At 36.7% G+C, this 20,887-nt stretch overlaps 1 protein-coding gene across 1 annotated transcript in view; it reads right to left on the bottom strand.

Annotated features, from left to right (window-relative positions):
- Positions 1-20,887, bottom strand: part of LOC124556204 (elongation of very long chain fatty acids protein AAEL008004) — a 312,294-nt gene that overhangs the window by 14,097 nt on the left and 277,310 nt on the right. Inside the window, exons 5-7 of the mRNA XM_047130194.1 lie at positions 16,384-16,574; positions 11,057-11,137; positions 4,746-4,829 (exon numbers count right to left, since the gene is read on the bottom strand). Of these exons, the coding sequence (XP_046986150.1) occupies positions 4,746-4,829; positions 11,057-11,137; positions 16,384-16,574 (356 nt within the window). The remainder of the gene's footprint in view (positions 1-4,745; positions 4,830-11,056; positions 11,138-16,383; positions 16,575-20,887) is intronic.

The raw sequence follows: 20,887 nt of genomic DNA, 5'->3' as shown, positions 1-20,887 counted from the left end.
GTACCTGCTGAGGAATCATATAAACTGATTTTTGGTAATATCGCACAATCAATTTTCTCAAATGTAAGGACAGCATTGCAAATGTTTGGAAGTCTGATGATTACAAACAGCATGGGTGAACATAACTTTTTACAATCAGAAACTGTCTTCATTCATTAGTGTCTTGGAACTGTTTAAGTTCATTGGTGATAATAGAGGCTGAAAATGACATATTGCAAAATGTCAACTTTCAAGATGTTTGAAGTGATTTTGCATCTAAAAAATTTAGAAGAGTTAATATTTAAACTTTTGTTACTTTAAATTCCAGTTTAGTAAAAATATGCATATATTCATTTGTTTCAATTTTTATTGAATAGGTTGATGGTATATCTCTACAATGCATAAAACAGTTTAATTATGAATAAAACTGAGTTGTGGTAGAAAAAAATATATTTTAGGGAGTTAGAAAATGGTAAAGGGACCTCGAGATATGCATTGCTTAGGAACCTCGACATGGTTAATCTGCCCCTTCTGGCAATAACTTTTAATGTGAAAAATACCAAGTTGCATCATATCGTGGAGTTCGCACTTAACTGTGGATCCCATTATAACTGGCTGGATAAAAACCTTTGAGTTGAAGACAGCTTTACCTTATCCATAACCCAAATTCTATGCTGACAGTCTGCTGATTTCATTGAATAAAAAGTAAGTTCTGTAATCAGGCCCGGAGCACTGAACAAGGCCAAGCTGCTGCTGTGTGATCCTTTGCAACACCATATGGTACGGAGGGCATGGAGTTTGCACATGGCTCTTGCAGTCATTGTTTGCTTACCAAACCTTAGAGCTGTTACTTCTCATTCAAGTGTCTCCTCAATTGCCACTATGAGGCTGAGAGGACCCCATTCCATTGCCACAGAAAAATTCGTGCCAGTACAGACTGAACCCAGATCTTGGGCATAGCAGTCAGCCATGTCAACTGCTCAGCTGTGGAGACAAACGATTCAATAATTCTTTTAAATTTTCCTTCATTTTGCACAGGAGGGTTATGTCACATATGTATCCAAGAATTTGTTTCTGTTAATTTTGCACTTTTAGTGCCCTTTTTAAATTTTGTTTTGCTTCCTTTACTACTTCTTGGACATACAAACTTAATGCTAGAGGAAATTAACTGTGAGTCTGCCTTATGTTGTTTGTAAGATGAACTTGTCCATTTTTATATTCTGCATCTATTGCACCCACTTTATTTTTGAAGATATTTTGGTTGATTGTTTCTCTCCTCCTGTACTTTATTACAATTCGTGATTTCAGATATCTTACATTGTTGACGGCTTTCTCTAGGTCACTATAATGGTACACTGTTTTTTTCCCCTTATTCTTCTTCCACGGCTATGAAAAAAGCTACAGTTATGTCTCTGGTATCATTAATTCTCCTAAAGCTAAAATGATCTTCATAATATATGTCTTTAATTTTTCTTACTATCCTCCTGTATGTTATTCCATTTGGTGATTTACTAACGTGAGATGTCAATAGTTTTTACATTTACCTGTTCATCTGTTGATCTGCTCATTCCTTCTATAGTATAGCATTCTTTTGTAAGTCTGAGGGTAGATCCCATGTTTCACAGATTTTAGACTTGAGGTTCAAGAATCTTTAAGTTACAACACTTCACTCTGATTTTACTATCTCTGAAGGTATCTCATCAGCTCCAGCCGACTTATCAGCTCATATAATTTAGTGTTCTTTCAACAATAATCACACTACTGGACCACCTATTTCTTCCACATCAAACTCCTTTTCTTCCTTTGTTATGCTCCAAAGCACCTCTCCTCCATCACACATACATTAATTGTCCTCATGTGATCAGTTGTTGTAAATAATCTACTGCAGCTCAAAAAGAGCAATTATGTAATAATTAGAATATCAGAAGAAAAAATGCTATTCATTACTCCACATTAAGGCTATTTGTAGCACAAAAAGAGGGGCACAATGCTGCGTTCAAAATTTTGGCCACTTATCCAGTGATACAAAATGTCTGCCAGACAGCAAAGTTAAATTTGAAAACTTACTGAAAAAGTTTCTTCTTGACAACTTCTCCTCTTCCACCGAAGAATTTGAATTTCTATTATGTGTAAAAGGTGGTGGGTAGGAATTACTAACTCACAGCAGTACTAAAAAAATTGTAAATGGTCAGTATGTAGCCATATTTACATGTGCATGTGTAACGTGAATGTAGAATGACTGATTCCACATCATTATGATTAATCCCACAAACAATCCATGGAACATGAAACTAATTACCAGTAAATAATTAATTAACACTCTTCGTTTTACACTTAACAGTTCTTTCCCATTATCACCTAATACGTTCTCATGAAAGCAATCTACACTGATATCTTCCCACATCATTATTTGAATTGTTGGTAATTTATTTCACTGAAAATCTTAAGTATTTCCAAATGTACCATTGGGCTTCTTTCTTGTACCTTTACTCTACCTGTGGAGACATTTTTAGCCTCAACTATTTCATTGTTTATGAAATTTCACTTCATTTCTACTGAATATTTCTCAACACGTCTGCCCAGATCAATGATAATTGTTCTGAAAAATATCCACTTTCTCTCAGTTTTTTGTTAAATGACTGCAAATTAAAGGGCTGCCGCCTAAAATGTCAGAAGGGAAAAAAATATTTTCATTTGCAAATTATGTGATTTTTCTATTAATGATGTTCCTGTGTATATGAAAAGTCACCCTGCATAAAATGATGAAACTTAATGTTTGATAGTACGCAATTTCTGGAAAAAATTGCCAGTATATTACAGCAGTGGAAAATCAAGATGTTTCATACTAACATTAAAAAACATTCATCATTTAATAGTTTACATAATTTACCTCATTTCTGCCGTAGCAACTAAGATTACACACAGTGAATAAAACATTCATGCAGTTACCATTAACAGTTACACAGAATGCTTGTTTGATAATATGCTAAGATTCACATTTCCACATCAGTGTTCCTCACAAAAGAAAAAATTAAATATTCCTTAAATTTCAGAAATTTTGTAGCTTTACATTTACTGCAAAATTGAAAATAGGTAAAACTTTTGTCATATGACTTAAAAATTACAAGAAATCCACATTCTGTGTTTATTATCTGATAACCTGTAAGAGAACTCACAGTTAAACTTGACATAATAATACTCTATACATTCCACATACTCACATGTGCTGGCACATTAAAGGGATTGTAGCTGTCATGACTAAAATGAAACAGAGGCTTCATTATCTTCCCCAGTGAAAGATTAAGTATTTTAATGTGATAATGACATTTTATGAACACATTTATTAAATTATAGATGATATTGCACCACATCTGTACCCCAGAAAGCTTTTCATTAAGCATTATGCACTGCAAGATTGCCCATTTGCTGCTTTCTGACAATGTGCATGCAATGCTTGTAGCAATCACATAACATGTATGTTGTGTGAAACTCTATACACATATGAGGAATAGTCATAAAGTTTTAATTATCACATTTTTTTTTTGGGGGGGGGGGGGGGGGGGGGGAGGAGGAGGAAATAAAGTTACATAATTAATTTTTATAACAATAATGGAAATTCCTGGATGGAGCAATACATAAAATAACATAAAGGCAACCACTCACCTACCATAGTTGATCGATGTGTGGAGCACGGTAACACATAACAGAAAACAGCATTCACACTAGCTTTTGAGCACTAGCTCTTTTTCCGGCAATAGTACACACTCTCATGTACACAACCACACAGACACTCAAACCGACTCTCCCGTGGCCACAGGAGTGTGTGTTTGGCTTTCTGTTTGGTTGTGTGTGTGAATGTGTGTACTATTACTGGAAAAGAGCTAGTGCTTGGAAGCTTGTTTAAATATTGTTTTCTGTCATGTGTTACTGTGCTCCATGCATCAATCTGTTATAGGCAAATGGTTGTCTTTCCCTTATTTTAAATAACTGATTTTTTGTTTGTTTACAGGTATGCATCCACAGCCCCAGTGCAGACTGAAATCTCCACACCACAGTACTGTTGCACACTGCTAGAGGAACCAAAACAAATTGGCACAGGCTATAAAGTAAGTGGAGTATCTTGCAGTAATTAGTTTTTAGCAGTGGTGGAAATGTCGCAACTATGTCAGGCGATAGCCATCATGGTTGATCTGACACAGTTGTAGTAGTTTAATTGATGCTGGGAACAAATCACTGCATGTTACTTCATTTTGTCAATGGGCTGCACTATTTTGTTTTGCCAACTAGGGCATGGAACAGTACAGTGGCATGAGGACTTTGATTATACCAGGTCTGCAGACATGTATTTGTAAAACAATCAAAACATTAATTATGTAACTTTATTTTTGTTTTTTAAGTGATGATTAAATGATAGGAAATGTGAAGTATAACAATAAACACAGAAATGAATGACATTTGATGTAATTTCATGCAGTAATACAAGCCAAATGTGAAAGCTAATTTTAATAGTAATGAATAACTAGAAAAAAGTCTACAGCCCACCATAGTTTTTTAGAAAGTTTTAAGTACGCAATAGCTTACATAATTCATAATTTCTCAAACAATTATATGTATTCTTGAAAGCCAATGAGTAATATATATTTAGCCTCTTTATTACTGCAATTGCTTGAAATATTCTCTGATTATTGATAAACATTGATTAGTGGGCAGCATATTTTTTCCCAGAATGAATGTAGGAAGCTCCTTTCATGACACAATGAACTCACCCTTAATGTCTTGGGATTATTTGAATAGTCGACAGGTTGACAACGGAAATTATACAGGCCTGTTAACCAACCTGACATGCTTATCTGCAAAACAAGTACCATTATATACTTGGATGGAATCTAAATATAAGCAGACACAACAAGCACTTCACTTTACTCCTTATTTCTTTCCAAAGGATGAACTCTGGAAATGTTTCTGTAGAAATATGGCTGATACATTCAGCAGCAGTTTTCATGTTAAAATTTTAGTTAATTTAGAAATTGAAAATTCAAAGCATTAGAGAGAATTAAGATACATAAAAGACCATGCTCTAGGGGTGATAAATTAGCTCAATTCTTTTGACAGGTGTAAGCATGAAAACTGAAATTTGAACTTTTCCCTTTTATACAGGAAAGGCAGTTGATATGAACCAAAGGTCACGATAAACACAGTGACATTTGTCCAATAATAAATGAACACAGTAAAGAAATAGTGTGTAGACAAACCTACACAGAAAATATGAAGGAGGTAACTGTCTGTTCAAGAGGTGACTGTCACAAACAGGAAAAGCTTAGAATAACACAAAATGGGAACTATGAAAAAAAGAGGTAAAAGGGGAAAGTGAAAACAAAAATAAAGCAATTGTGGCTGAAGAAGCAAGTAATTGATTTAGGAAATAAGAAGGTCACAAAAACAGTGAGAAGTGATGTAAATGTAGGACAAAATGAATACAAACATATGATACACAAGGTGTCAAAAAAGAAAAATGAGGAAAAAACACAGCAGCTAGAAGACAACTTTGCCATAGGAGGCATGTCAGGATTTATGTAACAGAAATTTGAGGAAGAAAGAGGAGTTGAGGAGCCTAATGTTAGCTAAGAGGTATTGCAGAAAGTAGTATGGTATTTCTTTATAGAATTCATATACTTTTCCTTACTTTGTTTATGTCTTACATTTATGAAGGATGAAATCATAGTTCCAAAAACTGAATGTTTAACACTATCTATATATGTGTCTACATAGAATTTAACTTATGATAAGCATGGCTCCTTTATCTATCTTTATTCATTTTAGTTACTGTACCATTTTCTGGTTACACTTTGGTAAAGCAATGATAATAACACTGTTCTTTCACCATGTTAGATATGAATATCAACTACATTAACAAAACTGGACAGCAAACTACAAATTCATTACTACAACCACATAAACATGCATCTTTTGCAAACATATATTTATGAGTATTTTGATAAAGCATATTGAAAGTATTCCTTCTGTTTCTTCCAGAGTAACATAATTTGAATTGTTTTATTTAGCTTACACAAGTCAAAATGTATAATTTCTATGTTATGTAAAAATTCAGCATTAACGTGTATGGTGTTACAACTTTCACTTATTTGTCATGTTTTCCTCAAAAATATACACAAATAAACAGTAGTATTATACTTGCAGAAAAGTTTGTTAATATGGTAAAAAATTACTCATTTCTGTCAGTTTCAGATGATTAGAATAAATTCAGCAACTGATATTCATTGACATTCCGACTGGAATAGTCATCACTACGAAAGTAATTTTTTTTAGTCACAGTATTTTAAAGACTATAATTAAAAGCAATATTTATTATGACAATATTCATTATAAAAAAGTTATTCACAAATTTAGTGCCCCCAAGACGCACCTTTTTAAATTCCATAAACAAAAAGCTTAAAAATCTGAGAATAAATCTGTTACTACCCAAAATCCATTACGAGTGATTTTGGAACTAGTCAATTGAAGTGCTGCTCCAGCTATTATGAATCTCTCTGGTTTTTATATTGATTAAAATGCAAACAAATAAACAACATGGTGAAAAATTATTGCACATCACTCTAGGTGTACCATAAATTTTCACCAGTACTGGGAGAATTGCACAATTTAGATGAAAATCGTAGCTTACGGCTATTCAGAAAGATTAACAATTTGTACACTTTCCTCATACCAGAGGAAATGTACACCAGCAAGACCAGAAATGCAACTGAAATTGATGTACAAATATATTTAGATGATGAGCACAAAAGCCAAAAGGAAGCTCATGTACTTAATGACCAAGTTGTGTGGTCAGTATCCTAACACTGCACTCGTAGCAAGGTTGGTTGGTTGGTTGTTTTTGGGGAAGGAGACCAGACAGCGAGGTCATCTGTCTCATCGGATTAGGGAAGGACGGGGAAGGAAGTCGGCCGTGCCCTTTGAAAGGAACCATCCTGGCATTTGCCTGGAGCGATTTAGGGAAAGCACGAAAACCTAAATCAGGATGGCCGGACGCGGGATTGAACCGTCGTCCTCCCGAATGCGAGTCCAGTGCATAGCAAGGTCCTAAGTGTTTTATTTTTGTATTGTTTTCTGCTTGTGTGTAAGATGTGTCAAATGTGTGACTATATGCTTCAGATAACATTAAAGAGTACAGTACTTGTGAAGAGCAGTGTTCTGCTGATGTCTGCATGAATGAATGTAAAAAAGAAAGAAGGGTAAAATCTAATACAGTATCACATATAACTTCGTCTTCTCAAATGGCACTAAGGCATTCACTATATTTGTGTGTCTATATCTCCATCCACACTCTTCAAACCTCTATAACATTAGTGTTAAAGGGTGCTTACTACTTTTCCAAATCTTAAGCATTTGCCATGTTCCATTCACAAATGGGGTACATGAAGAATGAATAGTCGTCTATGCCAACAGTTATTATCTTCATTTAAAAAAGTTCTTATTTTACAGTACAGTTGTGAGAAGTTCAGAATTTAATCCTGGATAAGGGGACATAATGAGGGGATCAAAACTGTACTGCACATGTCATCATTTTTTCCTCTCCTATACCAGCTCAAGGCTATGGATGCTACAGAGCTGTGATTTAGAGAAATCATAAAAAAATATAGTTCAACTGACTGAAACTAATTTTTAAAAATAAGAATAGAAAAATGTACCCAGTCAGATATGGTGTCCTACACAAAATATTATATGCCACTGTCTACATGAAAGGGGAAAATACAAGTTTTTTGCAATGCAAAGACATACAGTGAGGGAACAAAAGTCATGGGATACCCTCTAATATCCTGTTGGACCTCGTTTTGCCAGGCATGGTGCAGGAACTAAATGTGGCATGGACTCAACAAGTTGCTGGAAGTCCTCTCCAGGAATATTGAGCCATGGTGTCTCTATAACCATCCATAATTGCAGAAGTGTTGCCAGTGATGTATTTTGTGCATGAACTGACCTCTTGATTATGTCCTATACATGTTCAGTGTGATTCATGTCAGGATATCTGGGTGGCCAAAACATTTGCTCAAACTATCCGCAATGTTCTTCAATGAACAATAGTGGCCTGAAGGCATGGTGCATTGTTATCCATAAAAACTCCATCTTCGTTAAGGAACATGAAGTGCATGAATGGCTGCAAATGGACTCCAAATAGCTGAACATAACAATTTCCAGTCAATGGATGGTGCACTTGGACCAGAAGACCCAGTCCATTCCAGGTAAACATAGCCCTCACCATCAGTGAGTCATCACCAGCCTGTACAGTGCCTCATTGACAACTTGGGTCCATGGCTTCATGTGGTCTGCACCACACTTGAACCCTGCCATCAGCTCTTACCAGCTGAATCTAGGATTCATCTGATCAGGCCACAGTTTTCCTGTCATCTAGGGTCCAACCAATGTGGTTACAAGGTCATGATAGGTACTGTAGGTGACGTGCTTTTATCAAAGACAGGTTGTCTGCTACCATAGACCATTAAGACCAAATTTCTCTGCACTATTATAATGGACAAATTTGTCATACATCCCACATTTTTTCTGTGGTTATTTCAAGCAGTGTTGCTAGTCTGTTAGCACTGACAACTCTTCAAAATCGCTGCTGCTCTCCGCCGTTAAGTGAAGGCTGTCAGTCAGTGCATTGTCAGTGAGAGGTAATGCCTGAAATTTGGTATTCTCAGCATACTCTTGAAACTGTGAATCTCAGAATACTGAATTTCCTAACGATATCTGAAATGGAATTCCCCATGGATCTATCTCCAACTACCATTTTGTGTTCAAAGTCTGTTAATTGTTGTTATGCAGCCATAATAATGTTGGAATCCTTTTTCATATAAATCACCCAAGTACAAATGACAGCTCTACTAATGCACTGCCCTTTCATACTTTGTGAAAGCGATACAACCACCATCTGTGTATGTGGAAATCACTGTCCCATAACTTTTGTCACCTCAGTGTAATCATACAACAGGGACCAAGCAAATGAGGCAGTGCTGTTGTTAAGATGCTGACCTCATATTATGGAGATTAGAGTTTGCTCTGTCCGGCCATCCTGATTTAATTTTTCTGTAATTTTCCTAAATCATTTTAGGTAAATGCCACGACGATTTCTTCATCGAAGCCATGGCAGACCATCTATCCTATCCTTACAATGCATACTTATATGTTTAGGATGCGTGAATATTTTTAGCTATTTATTTTCATTTTATTGTGATGACAAATCAAGTATCATTATCAGGTGATTCCTCAATGAATATATGTGTGACCTCAGCTTTAGAGTGGAACAAAATATTAGCATAAAGGGAGACACGCTGCATTTGGGAGCTTAGTTTTACTAGAAAGAATCATTTATATCATGTGTGGAGTTTACATAAAGATAATAGGCCTACGGATGGCAGTTGTGTGGTGATTGTAGTAGCAGTATAACTATGTGATGATATGTGATACAGGAACTTGTCTCTAGCCTGCTCTGATAAAGTCAATGTTCATCCTTAATCCACTATATTTGCTTTCCAAGCCCCTTCTGTTCCTTATATGCCATCTTTACCAAATTTCATATCCCCAATTCTGTCACAGTGGTGAGTACTGGACTCCTATTTGAGGGACTGGCACTTCAAATCCCTGTCTGGCTATCCAGATTTAGGTTTCTCATGGTTTCTGTAAATTACTAAAGGCAAATGCCTGGGCAGTTCCTTTGAAAAGGACATGGCCCAAGAACTTAACCAAAAACAAAGCAATGTTTTTAATCTTGTTTCTACGTATGTCAACTATTCCGTGCCTCTAGTACACAGTGAGTGGATACCTTCACTCCTTCCATTATTTGTATTCCACATGACCTACCAGTATCATATTAATATCTCTAGGAAAGTTAGATGAACTGACCATTGGATACATTGTGTGAAGATTCTGTTACATTTTCTCCTGATACTGTTCCAACAGATTCCTAAACCATGCACAGGTAATATAAGTTATGGCTTATCTATAAAAATAAGAGGTTTGTTGTAATTGTCCCTGTACCTTTGACCAATAGCACAGTCTGCAGGAAGTAAACACCAATTCTTGTTTCCTCAGAATACTTCAGACAGCAATGAAACTGAGTTACACATAATAGATTCATCTAAACATCTAGCCAGCAATGCAGTGATAATTACTCTTCAGGGAGAAGCTCACATTCTAGAAACACAGATACACAGCACTCACGTATGTTGTTAATTAAGCCATTAGTATCATGCGGTAAAAGGCTTCAGTGTTAATGTTCAATCACAGTTAATAAATGACATCTATACACACCCCAATTCCTCCACAACAAACACCTCATGCGAGTCAAGCATTTACCGTTAAGCAAACAAAGTACATACAAAGTGGTAATGTAGTAATGAGATACTGATGAGTCAATGGAAAAATGATATCATAGGGGAAAATAATTTAGCATTTTCAGTTTGGCAGATTTACAGCAACTACGTTTTAGCAACAGAAAAGAAGAAAATTTTACATTAAAAATATTTTATAATGACAAAATTCAGTGAAAAAGTAAATATCCACAATTTATCTCGAATGTATATATGTACAGAAAAGAGTTGTTAAAAATAACTGAAGTGACATGTGATTGATCCACCATGTGATGATGTTTTTGCAGTGTCTTTAACAGCATTTCACTGCATTCATGGAACATGGAATGTATATTCCATTAGGAGAACACTTAGTTTCATCTCTCAAAGACAGGATAAGCAATTTTTCATCAAAATTCTGCTAAAATACCATCACCTGGAGGAATCACAAGCTACTTTTTTTTAAAATTTGAAGTTAGAGAAAATATATACTAACTTTTTATACAGAAGTATTATACCAGCACATGTCGTATTTATTTTGAGTATGCAGTTTCAGATTTTGCTTTAAACGAGTTAAAATTAGGCTTATTTAAAATTTGAATATTGTTAAAATTTCCAAAGAAGAAAAAGGTACATAGCTGTATGTACCTATACTTCCTAGACTGAAATTCCAGGCAGTATCATAAGTTTACAGAGTGGGCACAGTGACTCACCCTGACAGCTAAAGGGTTGTCGGAGTAGTCGATAGGCTGGCACCGGAAGCTGTATTCAGTCAGCCATCCACTCATGAGACACTGAGAGAAACAAGCTGTTAAATTCCATTCACCGAAAGCTACTCTATGTGCACTGTTTCCCCACAGAATGAAGAAGTGCCTTCTCCTGGAGAGTTTTCATTACTCACATATTAATTTTGATAGAATTTCACATGTGTATTTCTAGATATGTACATTGACATCAAGACCTACCCTTCTGCATTTACTGATATATTTACTTCAATAAAATTTCACACTTGTTTATGTACATATGGATATTGATACCAAGAGTTAACCCTTTGAAATTTGGTCATAATGATAATATTAAGGCAATCTGAACAGATATTTGTTTGTTCTTTTGATGTCTTCTGACCAAATTGTAGTTAATTTGTACAGTGATGTATGTTATATCTATGCAAAATAATTTGTCATCAGCCAGTCTATTATCTTCATTATTTTTGCCTTATGCTGCAGGAAGATGAAAAAATACCATAGTGTTAAATATTAGAAAAGTTATGTATTATGGCTGCTGTTTAACTGTAGCATGGATGAAACTTTAGTTTCATTAATTCATTAACATGCTGTCTCTGCATCAAAAAGTTCAACAATACATTCACATGTAGACCTAATTCAGATAATATTTTTAAGTAACTCACTGAATAATTGTTCTTTCAGGTGTTTAAATAAACACGTGATGTTTTCATCAAGGAATAGTCATACTTTCTGGTCAAGAAAGTTTCACTGTTCATGGAAGATTTGCAAAGTATCTCCGACAGCAAAAATCCAAAATTTTAGACAGTGACTAGACAGCATATTCCTGAATCTTTTGACTTTATTTAACAACATTGAGTTTTCCCAGTTCTCATGAGACAAATACTCTCTCGCTGTTAAAATGATGAAATAATGAAAATATGTATTCCAAGGATGGATTACAGCAATGTGGTAGCCTGAAGAGTGCAGTTATATAGATGGTAAATGGAATGCAGTAGGCTGGGAGTTATATAATCTCATCTTTTGTGCAGAATGTATATATAAAACTGGGTATTTATTTTCATTCATTCACTATCACTTCAGGTAACACAAAGTCTAGTTTCACTGCCATAGTGTCACACATGGTTCTCTGCCCTTCGATTAACTTTTCCAATAATAATTTTCTAGTGTGATACAGTGGTATAATGGTGTCTGCTGCCATTAAAAATCTTCTGCAGTTATTATTCTTCAGTTTGTCACATTAATTTCTAGTTCATGAAATTTTATATTTGAACACAATTGAAGCACTGCTGTTGTTGTTTCAGGGGCATTTGGCTTCAAAGTCATAAGTATGCACTGGAATGCAGATATAGATGTAAACTGCAATGTGTTACTTTCTCCATTGCTACTGGAATGAAGTCATATATTTCCAGATTGTTATCTTCATATCACCTATGTTCTCATAGTCAATATACTTCAACGATATAGTATGTTCCAATTTTCTTTCTATAAAAATAATGATAAGGGTTTATTGTTCTGTGAACCATTCATCATCTTTCTGGAGTTTTTTTGTATAAAAATTATTATAGAATGTCAACACACAAAAAGCAAACTAAAAACAAAACAACACTGAAATTAGCATTTATCATAGTAGCTGTTCAGATCATCTCTTCCACTTTGTTTTATGAAATTAATTACCTTAGGTACAGAACAGACTCATGTAAATTCAGGAAAATGTAAGTTAGGTAACCCTTTTTACTACTAATCATTTACAACTCTGTAGCAATACTGAATGATTTGGAGAGCCAAGAAAGTACTGAACAATAAACTAAGCTTGTTAAATACACTGAAACACAAAGTTTAGTAACAATAGTAACAGTCTCTATTAGTTTTTTCTCTGCTCAGTAGAGGAATTTTAATATAAATCAAAAACATTTAGAAGCAATAGACAAATTATATTTGCCATTTCATGAAAAACTGAAAAGGTGACAAACAGCTGAACTAAAAAGCAAGCTGTGCTGGTAGCAAACACTCAAAGCATGAAATGCAGAAGAAGAAAATTTTATACTTAACTCAAGGAAGAACAAAATAAAAGAGGGTAGAATTATTTCAAAGTTTTAACATTTCATATATTTGAAACATGTACATTAATATACTAAAGCTTTGCATCATATAAGGATTCTGTGCAACAACAAAATGTATTATTATGAAATAACACATCACTCAGCTAATGTATCTTGATTAAAAATCTGTTTTAAAGAAAAATCTGATTTTGTAAATGAAACAAGAAACTGTATTTTGAATAAGTTACTTAAATCTAAGGAAAAAATTAAATTAAAACCAATTTCTTGAAATTTATATGTACAACAAGTAAATCAACATTTTCAAAGCAGTTGCACAGTTCATCCTTCACTTTCACACAACATTACAACTGAATCAGGAAGTGGAGAGAAAGCTAAGCACCAGTTAAGTGCAGAAACAGTTTAAAGAGAGAAAGATTATTTTGTAGTTGAAGTTCATCACCGGAGGACAGAATACTGTACTAAAATAAGACATTTCACTTATTCTGTGCATGTTTATTTACAGTGCTTGTCCAAAATCCTATTTACAAGTGTAAGTGATTTTTAACCTTCACCCATAAGCTGTAATTAGGTTTTTGCAAGTCATTCCATACACTTTTTTTTCATTTTACTTAAATTGTAGTATGTTCCCATGAAAGAATGGTCTTCCAATCTGTAGTAACATTATTTACAGAGGTTAAGAAATAATGCCTTTATTCTGTTCAGCAATACCCACTTTCAGGCAATGCTGGAACTGGTATGTCAAATTCAGCTACTTTACTTATTCTGAAAAGGAGATCAGTCTGAGGGACTTAAAATACATTCACTTCACTTCTGATAACATGTGACATCCATATTAGCCTCCCCCCCTCCAACCCCCCCCCCCCCCCCTTACCATCTCCCCATAACTCTGTGATTAAAAGAATTTGTTTATTAATTTGGCTGACAGTGCATACACCTGTATTCAAATTATTTGAAGCTTGTTTGATGCAATAGTTCAAACTTAATTGACATCTTTCAACAGATGGCTATATGAGGGACCACCATGTCGTGTTTGATAATTATTTGAGGAATTAGCTATACTGACAGAGTAACAGCAGGTGTTTCATCACAGAAATAGGAAATTCTTATACAATTTACTTCTGTAGATAATTGTGCAAAGATAATTGTACAAAGATTCAGCTATATCACTGCTTACTATTATTATCTGATTATTACTAAGCAGTATTACCACAGCTTGGTAAAACAGTTTCACATGAACTCATGTGGACATGTTACTAAAAAGATAATCTGTCTCATATAGTGCTGATGACTAAATTTCCCATCTTTATTTATTATTTATACTTTTCAAATGACTTTCATATCATCAGGCTGCACTGCTGTTCTGATGATCAGAAAATGTATTGCGTTCTGTGTGTATTTGAAGGGAAACTTGACTAACACACTATAAGGCTACTCTAGCCTCACATACTCCGAAAGACCTTCCAAATAGGACTGCCCATATTACATTCACTGATAATGGTGCTCTGCTGTAACTTGAAGACTAGTCAAAATATTTCTTACTTAGTTTAAGGGAGGCAAGTTGTATGCTTCATACATTTACATGCTCAGTATGCAACTATTAACATTGTATACAGGGTGTTACAAAAAGGTACGGCCAAACTTTCAGGAAAAATTCCTCAAACACAAATAAAGAAAAGATGTTATGTGGACACGTGTCCGGAAACGCTTAATTTCCATGTTAGAGCTCACTTTAGTTTCGTCAGTATGGACTGTACTTCCTCGATTCACCGCCAGTTGGCCCAATTGAAGGAAGGTAATGTTGACTTTGGTGCTTGTGTTGACATGCGACTCATCACGAACGTGGTTTTGCCATCAGTGCAACGTTTACAAATGCGGAGTTGGCAGATGCCCATTTGATGTATGGATTAGCACGGGGCAATAGCCGTGGCGCGGTATGTTTGTATCGAGACAGATTTGCAGAATGAGGGTGTCCCGGCAGGAAGACGTTCGAAGCAATTGATCGGCGTCTTAGGGAGCATGGAACATTCCAGCCTATGACTCGAGACTGGGGAAGACCTAGAACGACGAGGACACCTGCAATGGACGGGGCAGTTCTTTGTGCAGTTGACGATAACCCTAATGTCAGCGTCAGAGAAGTTGCTGCTGTACAAGGTAACGTTGACCGCGTCACTGTATGGACAGTGCTACGGGAGAACCAGTTGTTTCCGTACAGTGTACAGCGTGTGCAGGCACTATCAGCAGCTGATGGGCCTCCACGGGTACACTTTTGCGAATGGTTCATCCAACAATGTGTCAATCCTCATTTCAGTGCAAATGTTCTCTTTACGGATGAGGCTTCATTCCAACGTGATCAAATTGTAAATTTTCACAATCAACATGTGTGGGCTGACGAGAATCCGCACACAATTGTGCAATCACGTATTCAACACAGATTTTCTGTGAGCGTTTGGGCAGGCATTGTTGGTGATGTCTTGTTGGGCCCCATGTTCTTCCACCTAAGCTCAATGGAGCACGTTATCATGATTTCATACGGGATACTCTCCCTGTGCTGCTAGAACCTTTACAAGTACGACACAATATGTGGTTCATGCACGATGGAGCTCCTGCACATTTCAGTCGAAGTGTTTGTATGCTTCTCAACAACAGATTCGGTGACCGATGGATTGGTAGAGGCGGACCAATTCTGTGGCCTCCACGCTCTTGTGACCTCAGCCCTCTTGACTTTCATTTATGGGGGCATTTGAAAGCTCTTGTCTACGCAACCCCGGTACCAAATGTAGAGACCCTTCGTGCTCGTATTGTGGACGGCTGTGATACAATACGCCATTCTCCAGGTCTGCATCAGTGCATCAGGGATTCCATGCGACGGAGGGTGGATGCATGTATCCTCGCTAAGGGAGGACATTTTGAACATTTCCTGTAACAAAGTGTTCGAAGTCACGATAGTACGTTCTGTTGCTGTCTGTTTCCATTCCATGATTAATGTGATTTCAAGAGAAGTAATAAAATGAGCTCTAACATGGAAAGTAAGCGTTTCCGGACACGTATCCATGTAACATATTTTCTTTCTTTGTGTGTGAGGAATGTTTGATGAAAGTTTAGCCGTACCTTTTTGTAACACCCTGTATATCTGTTTGTGTGTGTGGTTTTCCGATATTTCATTTAAACTATGAACTTACAACACACATGCTCTTCAAACATGGTATGCTGGAATGTTTGTGTACTATTACTTACCTCGTAAAAAAGCCATGCACTGAATATAACTTGGAAAAAGTTGTATGCAATCAGTAGATTTTTTAGCTCGAATGGTTTACGATTTTCCATAAGTCTTGGGCCAAGTACTTTTACAATATATACATATGTGAGACAGATTGCAGCAGTAGGGAATGGGCTTGACATTAGGAACCATTTGCTAGTCCTCGGATCTGCAAACATTTTAGAAATGTCAAAATCATGTACATAATATAATGAAGTTATAATACAACAAATATTTAACCTGTGAAGTCAGAGAGCATTTCATAACAACACATTATTGTCACAGAACCCATTAGACTACAAGTCCTGGCATAAAGAGCACATTTTAATGAAATAAAGGCATGCAGTCATAACAACCTGTAGTTTCTTGATGATCCACGATAAGTTTTAAGTGCGGAAATGAGAAAGAATATAACACCATTTTTGTGACTGCTTTAAGAAAAGAAGAGAAATAAACTGAAAAATTGGTGTCTACATCTTATTTGCAGTGACTGGAGGTGGAGATCCCCACACTCAGCATTATTAAAATAATGGAACAAAATTCCTGTGAAATCTGCTAACACTGATCATTCATGTACTTCGACTACCATTTTTTACTCCAGTGAACAAGGTTGTCTGCAATATCATAGACAGTATAGTACATATTTGTCCATATAGGTGGCCAGATGTACATGAAGCAAAGCGGCTGATTATTTGGATTCTCTGTTAGACAAGATATTAAAAGATCTTGTAGTTGAACCCTATTTACAAAAGTGTGTGTATAAACAGCAATGTGTGATGACAGTACACACTCTTTATGAGAAGTCACTTGCAGAGAGTAACTGCAGACAGACATCAGCTCCCAGCAATAGTAAAAAAAAAAAAAAAAAAAAAAAAAAAAAAAAAAAAAAAAAAAAAAAAAAAAAAAAAAAAAAGGGGTTCAAATGGCTCTGAGCACTATGGGACTTAACATCTGAGGTCATCAGTCCCCTAGACTTAGAACTACTTAAACCTAACTAACCAAATGACACCACACACATCCATGCCCAAGGCAGGATTCGAACCTGCAACCGTAGCGGTCGCGCGGTTCCAGACTGAAGCGCCTAGAACCGCTCGGCCACACCGGCCGCCCAGCAATAGTCAAAAATTGTAAAAGAACTGTCATAAAGAACTGTGCAGATAACTACACACAAGTGATTTAGAGCCTCAGTAAATATCTACCAAAGCCAATGTTTCAAAATTATAGCTTTGCCGAAAGGTAAAAATTGAACTTCTGTCTTTAGGTTGTTGTCTCAAAGCACCCAACATGTGACAAGAATACATTAACGTGATGCAAATTCTACCACGTCCATGTCACAGTCACAGTCTCTGTGTCACTTTTGATGTTTCCAACTACTTCACAGGTGAGTAGTAACTCCAAATATGACAGAAGGAGCCTCAACTGCTTACTTTGAGAGACGAAACTAATAGTAAGAAAAAAGCAACATTATCTAGTTTTTCAATGATTGAACAACTTTTGACATCTTAAGCTCGCAGAAACTCATCAAACGGATGACCACCAGTGGCACTGCACACCTTACAATATCATCTATTGTCAGAACTGCTCTTTGGGTTCAAAATCCTTTGGCCTATTGCTAACACGTTCTGTCTATGATTCTTCAGAAAGTACTTCATGGTTGTCAGATGCTTATGAATAAATCTTCTCACACACAACCTGGCACCGTCTCTTCAAATTTTACTGTGTGAACAGTTCTTTGCTGAAAACCTTGGCCAGTTCTCTGAGAATCCAATGACCCAGTTTCTTGTAAGTTTCTATACATGGTGATAAATTTGAACCATTCTCAAATGGTATCCGTACAAGATCCATATTGTACAGCAACATGCACCAAAGGACTCACAACGACATGTTGACTTCACTCTCCACTTTCTCACTTGGATTGAAGTTGACGAGTGCTGGCCCTGGACCATCTTATGGACATATGATGCCCATTTTTCTTAGATGGGCGAGGTGAACACACAGAATTGCCGAGTGTGGGGATCTTCACCTTCAGTCACTGCGAATGAAGTTCCTCTGTACGGTGCAAATGTCACCATATGGCGTGGCTTCACAGTTACGTCCATCATTGGACCCTTCTTTTTTGAACAGGTTGGTGCTCAAGGACCAGAGACGTGCAGTGTGACAGGCCAGCATTACTGTGATATGCTTCACCAGCACATCATACCTGCACTACAAGAGAGAGACACATTGAACTCAATATTTTTTATGCAAGATAGGGTCCCAATGCACATCACTTGTGAAGTTCACCCGCTTCTCTGAAACACATTTGGATATGATAAAATTATCAGCTGATCATTTCCAAATGCTTGGCTGGCATGATCACCTGATCTCATTTCCTGTGATTTCTGATTTTGGGGCTACCTAAAGGACAGGGGAACATTCACACATGTGCTGATCTCAAGCGCAGCGTATCAAGAGAGGTAGCTGGCATACCCACAGACATGCTTCATTCTGCTGTGCAGAATGCAATCCTGCACTTTCAGAATCTTCTGGGCACTGATGGGGGCCATATTGAGCCCCTTTTGTAGCAGTAATGGTACCGGTATGTGATGGTATGATGTACCATTGCAGCACATCAAAAGTGTTTCAGTTGTATTGATTCTGCATTATTTCTCTTATCCATGTCCTTGAAACTAATGCTACCAAGTTTGTTACTCATAAGGTAGGTAATTAGTTACCATGTTATGATGTGCTAAATTGGGTAAGTAGTAATTAAAGTGCATTACTCACAGAGATTCAGTGAGGGCTTTAATTGCCATATGGCAACAAAACTTGGTAGGTATTCTAATGCATTAATGCGCAACTGATTTATGCTGGAAAAAAATTATTTCCAATTTTAGCTACCAGATGCAAATCTGTCTTTGTCAGTGCAAGAAAAATGAATTAGTAATGAGACATGGGCAGAAAAGATCAAATAAGTCAGAAAGACATAATCTTGATTTTGTTATGAAGGACCACTTACACAGTTTGTTTAGTATCAGCACGAGAAATGTTGACAAGATGCTATACAGCGCCAGATTTGCATCTGATATTCAAAATTGGAACTAATTTTTTTCCAGAGTAAATTGGCTCTGCATTAATACATTTGCATATCTACCAAGTTTTGATGTTGTACAGTAATTACAGCCCACAGCAGACCTCTGTGAGTTGCTGCACTTTAATTATAACTACCTGGTAGTTTTGGCACCCTGCACCTCAAACCAAAAACTGACTGGGGACAGCACCTAACAGAGCAAGGACACTGCTGACCATTAAAATTGCAATACCGAGGAGACAAAATGTGACACATGTCAAAATTGCATAACATGTACTACTGCATACAAGTGATTATAATTTCAGTTCAACTATGCATAGTAGATAGGAGTAATGCCATCTAATTCTCTACATAAGGAAAGATTACATTTTTCGTTCAGAAATAGTATTTGAATGTCCATTGTTTATGAGAAGACTGTGGTATACGCCTCTATGGTGATATTCCTAGCAGTATGTGTTGGAATTTGACAGTGGCCAGATTGAGGCGCTTCAAGACTGCAGTTTATTATTCCTGTCATCTTTTCATACGAGTCCCAGTTCTGTATACAACACCACAATAGGCACATCTGTGTATGGAGGCTTCGAGGTGAAGGAATGTTGTCAAATTGCATTCATCATCGTTATATGGGAGTGCAGCAGCTACCGCGCCAGTACGGGTGCCACTGAGTACACAAAACCACATGGCTGGTAATTTCTACAGTAGTCATTTGATTTCATGGGTTAATATCTGTGCTTGTGCTCTTCTTTGTGGACTCTGTGACATGCTGTTTATAATGTAGTTATCTACCTTGGCACAGAGGAAATTCGACTGTTGCCCTTGCCTTTAAGTTCTCCAGATCTCTCACACACTGAAAACATCTTGTCATGGGGAGACTGGCATGCCACAACTCATCAGCCTTAACAAATGCCAAGCTGTTTCCTAATCATCTACAGTCGAGTCTGCAGGGAGAGTGAAGGCAGCACATAGGCTACCACGGACAGAGGTGTGGTGTGGAGGCAACAAGCTCCACTTTGTCTAGTGCTGGTATAACACTGGCAGCCATGGGGTGGGCCACAGTGGGTGGAGGTGGTGAAGGGGGGGTGGGACGACAACCAGCCGTATTTTTCTTCACGCACTGCTGGTACTGCTTGTTGCATCATATTGTGCATTATGCTAAGCTACGAGTGAATCCGATCACAATCTTTGTTTGGCTAATGCCAGCTGTACCGTAGTCATTTTAGTGATTTATCAGAGCATTGGCAGGCCGAAGTAAATAGACATCTACCGACTTCCGCTGGTCTAGAACTAGGAAGTCCTGGTTCAGGCTGTTGTGTGCAAGTAGTGCAAAAACAGGAGTACCATACCCAAGAAACGAATGGTTAAGTTTGTTTTCAAAACGATCATTCAGTGATATTGTTATCATTAATTTCCTG

Source organism: Schistocerca americana, chromosome X, assembly GCF_021461395.2.
Source record: "Schistocerca americana isolate TAMUIC-IGC-003095 chromosome X, iqSchAmer2.1, whole genome shotgun sequence".
Lineage (NCBI taxonomy): Eukaryota > Metazoa > Arthropoda > Insecta > Orthoptera > Acrididae > Schistocerca > Schistocerca americana.
The sequence above is the reverse complement of the archived record's forward strand: the minus strand, read 5'-3'. Positions and strand labels throughout refer to the sequence as shown.